General features: G+C 31.1%; 1 protein-coding gene across 1 annotated transcript; it reads right to left on the minus strand.

Annotated features, from left to right (window-relative positions):
- Nucleotides 1-4,698: 4,698 nt before the first annotated feature.
- Nucleotides 4,699-6,227, minus strand: LOC125846443 (peroxisome biogenesis protein 7-like). Its single transcript, XM_049525856.1, has 2 exons — nucleotides 5,622-6,227; nucleotides 4,699-5,298 (listed from the first exon to the last, which is right to left on the minus strand). The coding sequence occupies exons 1-2, from the start codon at nucleotides 6,163-6,165 to the stop codon at nucleotides 4,892-4,894; spliced, it is 951 nt and encodes a 316-aa protein (XP_049381813.1). The 5' UTR covers nucleotides 6,166-6,227; the 3' UTR covers nucleotides 4,699-4,891.
- Between the last annotated feature and the right edge of the window lie 3,556 nt (nucleotides 6,228-9,783).

The following is a 9,783-nucleotide window of genomic DNA, read 5'->3' on the forward strand; positions in this document are numbered from 1 at the left end:
TCACAAATATTATTACTCAAAATTGTTTATCTATAGATTGATTTCGCGAGCATTCACTCGATCCAAAATAACTATCACACCTGGCAATATATTTTTTTCGCGTATAACATCGATATGAATTAAATAACACTAGCATGAATCAATGTGACCACAACTATGAATTGATCCTCTATAATATTCTATTAATATATAAAGTAGATATTATACCGGACTAATCTTAATAAACAAGAAATGATAAAAAGAATATCAAACTTATTAGCTTATTTATTAAAATCATTAATAGAAAATATATTTTTTTTCTTTTTTTCTTTTGCATATGGCAATAAAACCTATATTTAAAATATGATTCTATTTTTTGTAATTTTTTTAATTAAAATTAACTTGCAAAAAAATTTATAAAAGAATTGAAGTATCAAAATTAAGTTTAAACTCTGGTTTTGGTGATTTTTTAATAATTTCTTTGGAAGAAATATATCAATCTTACATGATAATTTATTTGTATGTGTTATATATCATGTGAACAGAGGCGAATGTAGGATTTTTCGAACATAGGTGCACCAAGTAAAATGTATTGAAGTGAGAATTGATCCTTAATCCTCAAGGTCAAAAGCTCAACATTTAACCATGTGGACCATTTAGACTTCTTGTAGTACGGGTGCAAGAATATAATATTATACAAAATCTTAAAAAATATACATATATAATATCTAATTTTACGAAAAGACCACGGGTGCGGATGCCCTTTTTTTTGGCTCTAAATTCGCCACTGCATGTGAATATCATATAGGATTGAAAAGTATTTTCTTAGTAATGAATTAGTGTTTTCTGATATCTTTTCACTGTATAATATGTCATGTGAATTTGTCATATTCCGTCAGTATATGATATATGTCATGTGAGTATCATATAGGACTGAAAAATATTCCTTCTAAGGGATGAATCAATCTCTATTATACTCCTAATAGTATACAATATATATATATATATACTACGTAAGTATCATAGATAACTAAGTTCATTTCAAAGGCATTAATTAGTGTTCTATGATATCTTATTAATATATGATATATCACGTGGATTTGTCATTCATGATACCATGTTATTATATGATATATATATCATATGGATTTCAAAGAGGATTAAAGTGTGTTCTATTTTTAAGAAATTAACCACTCTTTATGATTACAAGTTAGTTTATGATATATACCATATGAGTATCTTAGATGATTGAGCTCTATTTTGAAAAGAAAAATGAATCAGTTATCTATGATACCTAGTCAGTGTATGATATTTCATGTGGGTCAATCACCCATGATATCTTATTAGTTTATGCACGTGTATCATAAAAAAATGAGTTGTGTTTTTCTCGAAAGAATATAGTAATCTTTTATGATATTCTATCCGTATATATTATTTATACCATGAATATCATATAAGATTGAAAAATACTTTTTAAATCAGTGAGTTAATCTTTATGACACCTTTTCAATATTTAATATATATCATGTGTTACATATATGTCTAGGTTCTTTTTGCAAGAATGAACTAATCATCTATAATATCATGTCGATATATAGTATATCATATAGGTCAGTCATTTATGATACCATGTCAATGTATTATATATAACATATATCACGTAGATATCATAAAAAATTAAGTTATGTTTTTCTTGAAAAGATGAACCAGACATCTATAAACTATGTTGTATATGATAGATACTAGGTTAGAAAGTGCATCCATTACATAATCCCATCTTTATTTGATCATCACATCATAATCCCCACTTTGACAAGGGCTAGAGATGTATTTGTTATTGATGATGTGTCAAAGTGCCACAAAAATATTACTCCCTCCGTCTCCATTAAGTGTCTTAGTTTGACTGAACACGAAATTTAAAAAAAATGATAAGACTTTCGAATCTTGTATGTAGAATTGGAAAACTTAATATAGAAAGACTCTATTTGGGACAAACCAAAAAAAAGTAATACACGTTGAGACTTGAGACGAAAGGGAATATTTATGACACTTGATGATATTTCCATTCAATCAAAACTCCCATCATTTTATAAATTACAAGAACTACAAAATGGAAGTCATTACGAGGTTTATGATAAAATAAAAATAGGCCGCCAATCAGTTCAACTGACACCCAGCCAACCAAACTCCAAAGATTCAAAATTCAAATCATGTTGTACCAGCCATTTGTTACTTTTATGTCAAAATGGAGTACAGAAAAGGGAAGCAGAAGAAGAAACTATCAGCTAAATGTGAAATATGGTCAGGACAAGTAACAGGACTTGAAGACTGTCCAACTTGATGTTCGCAAAAAGGTTGGAAGTTTGGTAGGGAATAACTTTGATTCAGTTGCCACAGTCAGAATACTTGTAGCAGCACAGGCAGAACCGCAGAAGAGGAGCCACCACTAACTGCAATAACTCGTGATTTCCTCGCTTTGAAATATCTGAGCATAGAAGAGGTCATACAGAGGACTTATCATGTATCCTGGGTTCTTGAGGTGGTTGGTAACTTCTAGGGTACTAAATCTTCTGCAGAACACCGTTAACTGGCTCATGTAAATACTGCAGAGAAATGAAGATGGCTTCCTGTTTGTAGAAAAGGCATGAAGTACAATTAGTGGACAACTCACTGGTCGCAAAAGAATTGCTCCGATGTAGAAACTTGAGACAACATACACAAAAAAAACCCGGTATAAGTACCTCTGTTTGAATTGTCCTGCTCCTTGATGTGAACATGTATTCAAATATAAATCAAATACTTCCTTCGCACGTAGCAGCAGCTCATCTGCTTCTATCCCCACTGCACACTATAAAGTCAAATAATTCTGGTAAAAACCTGCATCCAAGTTTTTCTCTGCTCCCATGGATACTGTCACCCTTATTCCTGGGTCAATGACTTGATCAACCGCAACAGGCTGCACAGTACTAGCAATGTGAACTGTAGGCTAACTCAAACAAACTTATAATTATACCAGCAGTATTTCAATTTCTTGTTTTATCTTTTTTTTTATATATACAAGATCAACTCTTGTTTATCAAGACTACTGACATCAGCAAAATGCTTTTGGGATGCAGCACTAGTAGTTTACTCGAAGAGGAAATAAAATTCCAACATGTTATTAATGACAAATAGAACATTTAGTTCCGAAGTGAGACACCATCTTGTCAGCGAGTGTGCAAATAGAGAGGCACCAACAGCCTTTGAGAAAGCAAAGGCCAAAGGAAAGAGCAATAAACACCGCATGCAGAGGCCCCAATTCGATCCTACAGTGTTCCAACCTCATGATTGAACATCTGGCCATGTGTTCCTTTAAGAGTGATAAAGAACCTATACTGAGCTTCACATTCCTTAAAAAGTGATAAACAATCTACACTTAGCTTCATATTAAGCAGGTGACCAAACCACATTGGCAATCCATGATCCTACTTTTTTAGCTAACTTTATATCATGAAAAGAAAAAGAGCTTGGGAATGGTAAAGTTCTACCATTTTAAAGCAAATGAAAATCAATAAATGGAGCAATAATTATAACACCTAATTTCATCACAGGTTCTATCTGTTTTCTTTCTCATAACTCATATCTTAACCCTTTTACCAGTATCTTTAAACTCCTTTCCAGGTCAAGTTGTTTTCCTTCATATCTAAGCCCATCTTACTAATATTTCATTAACACAATGATGACAGAGGGAGCATCATAAATTTCCAACAAACCAATCGCGTTCCAGGAAAAATCCACATATTACGTTTTTGTTTTTGTTTTTGTTTTTGGTAACCAAAGGCCACATACTATGTTGTACAAAGGATTCCCAGCATCTTGGAAGTAGTATGTAATGTAGAATTTGAAGAAGAGTATTTGACTTTCATTATTTTTGTTTCTTTTTTTTAAATTATAGTCATTGCCAGTTCCAGATTATTTCTGTAACACCCAATCTCGAGCATATGAAACAGAAAAATATGAGAGTAGCTCCAATTGTATTATTGTTGTAAAGTCTGCAAAAGAGATTCTTANTTTTTTTTTTGTTTTTGTTTTTGGTAACCAAAGGCCACATACTATGTTGCACAAAGGATTCCCAGCATCTTGGAAATAGTATGTAATGTAGAATTTGAAGAAGAGTATTTGACTTTCATTATTTTTGTTTCTTTTTTTAAAATTATAGTCATTGCCAGTTCCAGATTATTTCTGTAACCCAATCTCAAGCATATGAAACAGAAAAATATGAGAGTAGCTCCAATTGTATTATTGTTGTAAAGTCTGCAAAAGAGATTCTTATTTCATTTGCATACATATGCTTATTAAAATGCAATGTGAATCAGGCGATTATTGACAGAAGAAATTACACGAGTCATGATTACAACAGCTACACTACAAGGTAAAAAGTAGAACCACATGAGTGTTTACAAAGTAAGACAGCATGTTGAAAACTGAGAATGAAGTATATTGCCTTCTTTTCAATCCTTACCCAACCCACTGCCCCTCATAAAATTCTGAATAACATTAAAGAAATTCAGTGAACTGACATTCCAAAAAGCAATACAGAACCCAACGGGATTGAATATAGTGCATATTTTCTGAAACAATGAAGTTGTTTGGTGTAAATCTAATTTAGCAAGTTACCAAAACCTAAAATACAATGAAACTTCAGATAATTTTACAACTTCAACAGAAGACATCACAAGAGACTAAAAAAGAATTGTTTATAACTTCCTCTCTTAAAATAAAGTACAAAAGTAACTGAAGAAAAAGTTGACATTCCCTTTGTCAAGGATCTCTAGTGTTCATTCCATGTTGCCAAACATAAACAGTTTATCAATTCCTCTCTTAGCATAAAGTACATAAAAGTAAAAGAAGAAAAAGTTTGACTTTCCCTTTATCAAGGAGCTCTAGGGTCCATTCCATGTTGCCAAACATAAACAAGTTCATCCCATCCTGTACTAGCCAATAGACCTTCAACAAGAACGCTCATATCAACTCCTACAGCAAACTCTGTGTGATGATCATACCTCCCAATAAGTGCATCTTCCACCATGTAATCCCACATGCAAACTGTCATGTCATATGAACAAGAAACCATTGCACTCGCTCTATGTGGTGAAAACCTCACTTTCCTCACTGCATATCCATGCCCATTAAGCACTGCTATTGGCACCCTATAATTCCTAATATCCCAAACCTTGATTGACTTATCAACTGACGCAGTTGCAATGATACAATCATCATACTTATTCCAATCACATGTGAGGATTTCAAACTCGTGTGCAGGCAGAATCATGGTAGAACCTTCACAAATCACGAATCATATGAGTTGAAATTACAATGATTTAAATGAATACTCATCCACACAGAAACACAATTGAGTGTGGCTAGACTTTTTTCCTTGGATGATTAAAATGTGTAGTTCCATCAACTTCTTTACAAACTTCAGCACTCATATTATGATCTTGCAATAACTCAACTAATACAAACTTCAGCACTCAAGTAGTAAGATTCTTAACAACTAACAAATCAATCATTTGAATAAAAAACTTGGTCAAATTAATCATTTTTGTTAGGTATGATCAGCCAAATAAATCTATATGAACCAAAAGATCAATGAAGCTAACCTGGTTCCCGGACATCCCATATGCGAGTAGTACAATCCCCAGAAGCAGATGCAAAGATATCAGCATGTCTTGGATTCCAAGCAGCGGAATACACACAATAAGCATGCTCTTTAAAAGTCCTTACACTAGCATTTCTATCAACTGTCCATAGCTTCACAGTATCATCCCAAGACGCTGATAAAAAGGAATCTTTTCTCACCGTATTATAGTCTACAGCGTGAACTTCCCGTGTATGCTCTTGAAAGGAACGAATCGGGTTATTGGTGGGAGGCAAAGAAATGTCATAGAGTTTCACAGAACCATCACCGCTTGCTGCGATTACAAGGGAATCGTGAGCTTCCGACCAACAAACGTCGTAAACTCCATCAGCTGTGTCAAATGCAGCAAGTTCCGATATGGGTCCATTTGGACTGAGCTGAAGTATGTGAACTCTGCCGTTACCAAGGATGCCGAAATTCTGCGCAGTGGCAACGGCGAGTTGATTTTCGTAAAAGGGGCTGAATTTTACGGAGTAACCGTTAAACGGAGTTTTGAACATCGGCATTGGACGGTGGTTGCCGGCGATTTGGTTATTGGGGATTATAACCTTGGTGCAACCTTTTCTGATTTGGAATAGGAAATTATATTTAAAAACTCCTCCTTTATTTGTGATATAAATAAATAAATTAGTTCAAAATAGTCTTTTAATATCAATTGAACATTTTTGACCCTTTTAAGTATGACTATTTCGATTTTACTATTATAAATAGGTTATGAATATTTTGATTCTATTGTTATAAATAAGTTATGAGGACGATATTTTTAGGAGGAGGAAATTTTTTGAATTATGCATTATCATTGAAAGTTAGGTACTATCATCAGAATAGAATTTCTGTTGGGCGAAATTTGATAAATGATATTTTTATTTTAAGTACTATCATTAGAATAGAATTACCGCAAGAGATATTTTATCTAATCAAAAATTTATAAATGATATATTTATATTGGGTATATTATCATTAGAATTCTAGGCAAACTTTTGTAAATGATACCTTGATTTTTGTGTCTTCCGGCTACTTAATCACCTGCTTTGATTTTACATTTTTGTAAAATATATATACGAATCGTTTCGAAATTATAATTAGAACCACCTTTTTTCTGGATCCACCTCACACCAATAATCCGATCCCTGCCACTTATAGGTAATTTTAGATCAATTTCTTTTGAAATAGATATCTGACTACCAAGTATAGCTCATAACAATCTATCTTTCGGGGAATACGAAAAATCTTTCACGACTTGGGATGTTAATTTACCTACTAAAATATTACCCGACTTAATCAAAGATTTAATTTATCCTCTTTCATCTTAATATTTTAAGTTATTATAATTACTTTTATCGTTGTGATTATCATTATTCCCATCTAGTTATGAGTAGCTAAATATCATAACTAGGGTTACAGAACTTAGAGTAGGGATAAGGATAATGGATTCTTAACAATAAAATTTTCTCATGAAGGGTGAACATTATATATTAAGATTCTTTCAAAAATATTTTGCAAACATTAAGAATTTGTTTGTAGTTTGACTTACTTGACAAAAAAAGTTATCACTAGAAAAAAAACCATTAACAAGGATTTGAGACTATCAACTCATATCTAATAGCTTGAGCTAGAGATAGGATAACTAACTTGAGGCATATAATGATGAACAAAATAATTCAAATCTAAGAGGCGAGGACTTAGATGATATTCTCTTACTGGGGCCTAGAAGTTTTAGGAGTTTAATAGATTCCTTAGTTTTCCACAATAAACATACCTGAATGAGTTGATAGTAAAGTATTTGTTTAAATTTTGATATATAAGAATTATAACTCTAGTTCGTTTTTTATTCTTAGTTACGAATACAATAGTATAATTTACTTAATAAGTTCTTTTTAAAAATCTTAAATTAAAATAGTAGTCATTAGTTTGAATTTCATTTGCAAATTATAAAGTTTGTCTCCACTTTTTGTGGTATTCGATCCCAACCTCCGTTTTAATGAGTGATAGGAGTCTTATTTTAAGTAACTTTTGACATTATTCTTAAGCACCCTCTTTTAGACTAAAAAAATGAAAATACAAAAATTGGTCAAAAAATGAATATTCTCAACTTATAATTTTTAACTTTTAGCTTAAGCTACTTTGAAATTCATACTTATAATATCTTACTTATAAAAAAAATAGAAAGTAAATAATATTTATATATTTATTTAATGGATCATAAAGTAGGAAAAAAAAAATTATCATACCACAACGATTAAAGAAAATAAATTTAAAACTTTATTAATGAACATATTAATCTCGTATACTATGTGTGTTATTGAATTAAAATAGGTAACTTAACTAATTATTACCTAAATTTCATAAAGTTGAGATAAAATAAAAATATATAGTGGTGTTTAATTGTATGATAAGATAAAATATAATATAATATAATAGTCACAAAAAAATAATTAAATTAAAAGTTAAAGTTATAAAATGTTTTTTTTTCAATTCTCTCTATGTCAACCTTACAAATCTATTTGAATATTTGTATGAAAATTACTTTCTTCTTAAATAATTTACTTAGGGATACATTAACAAAAACAAAAGTTACTTAGGTATATAAAAAGAGAAAAGACATAAAGCAACACTTGAAGTTGTTCCGAATTTACAAAAAGACACCTTAACTATGCGGGCGTTCTATTACCCCCTAAACAGGATTTTTTCATTGAATTTTGTTTGGTAGAGTAGAAATATCGGCAGGAAATTAGATTATTTGCAATTTTTTGTTGTATAATATCCATATATATTCTTACGTAATTTTGAATATATATATGGGAGAAAACACGTGTACCCAAAAAAAGGAACTATTTACAAACGTCAACCCCTTACTTTCATACCCATTTTTTAACGACTAATTCACGTTTAGTGTTTGATACCATCAAAGTATATATATACTCTAATGGTATCAAAAAAGGGGTTTTAACTACTAATACGCATTTACTACTAGATAACATTAAAGTATATATATGCTCCGATGGTGTCAAAGATGAAGAAATAATGCTTCAGTGAAAACATTACTCAATTACTCCTTGTTACCTTTAGAGTATATATATACTTTGATGACACTAAGGAAGAAGCGACGGTAAGAGGAGCAGTCAGATAAATAGCATGGGTTGTATATACAATTTTCAAAACATGAGTGATAGTTAAAAAAAGGCCAAACACATGTACAACCCCTTAAACTTGTCCTAAAATTCTATTTTAACACTTCAACTCAACCTTGTTCCATTTTAACCCTTCAACTCCAATTTTTTTGTTCCATTTTAACACAAAATGCTGACTTGGCATATGGTTGTCATCTCACTTTTAACAGGCGCGTGATGATCCCATTAGCCTTAATATTTGGCATTTTATCTATTTATTTCCTCTATCTCTTCTTCTTTCTTATTTTCTATCTATTTTATTTGGCCATTTTATTTTATTTTGTTTTATTTTAATTTTTACTTATTGCATTATGGATGCAAATACTTTAAATGGATCGAACTTGAATGGTAGTAACATTTCATTTGTGAAATAAGCTAGGTTTAAGTGTACGATTATGTAGAATTTTATGTACCTATTATTAAACAAACGAAACTGATTTTTCTATGTGACAAAAGAAGGTGTCAATTTTTTTTTTCATAAACACACGCCTAAGCTACTACAACAGACATTTTCACCACATCAATTAATAACTTAGTTTGTAAAGATCATTGCAGCACAAAACTACTAAAAAAACTCATTCTTCAATCAAACACCACAAGTATAGCCATAAAAAACACTAGCTAACCGCACCTAAAATGAATCCCAATTGAATTCAAAATTTCAGAACAATTTCAACACCACCAGACATTATAAGTTCAGCAAAAAAGCCTGAGCTAACACTGAAAATTAGTTAAGAAAGGCTATACAAATTCACTTAAAGTTGCACATAATAAAACAATCAAATACCAAAAAGTTCAGCCATTCTATTTGCCAAAATACCAAAATAAGAGTGAATTCAAAAAATTCCAATTAGCTCTAAATAGTTACATCAAAATAAGAGTGAGATTTGAAGTTCAAGTTAACTCTAAATATTTACACCAAAATATGAGTGAGCTATTTGAAGTTCAAGTTAG

The sequence above is a fragment of the Solanum stenotomum genome, chromosome 1 (assembly GCF_019186545.1).
Source record: "Solanum stenotomum isolate F172 chromosome 1, ASM1918654v1, whole genome shotgun sequence".
NCBI lineage: Eukaryota > Viridiplantae > Streptophyta > Magnoliopsida > Solanales > Solanaceae > Solanum > Solanum stenotomum.

Coding starts and splice junctions, on each gene's coding strand:
- LOC125846443 (XM_049525856.1), bottom strand. CDS start 6,165: ATGCCGATGTTCAAAACTCCGTTTAACGGTTACTCCGTAAAATTCAGC. Junction 5,299..5,621: donor ATGGGATGTCCGGGAACCAG/GTTAGCTTCATT, acceptor TGATTTGTGAAG/GTTCTACCATGATTCTGCCT.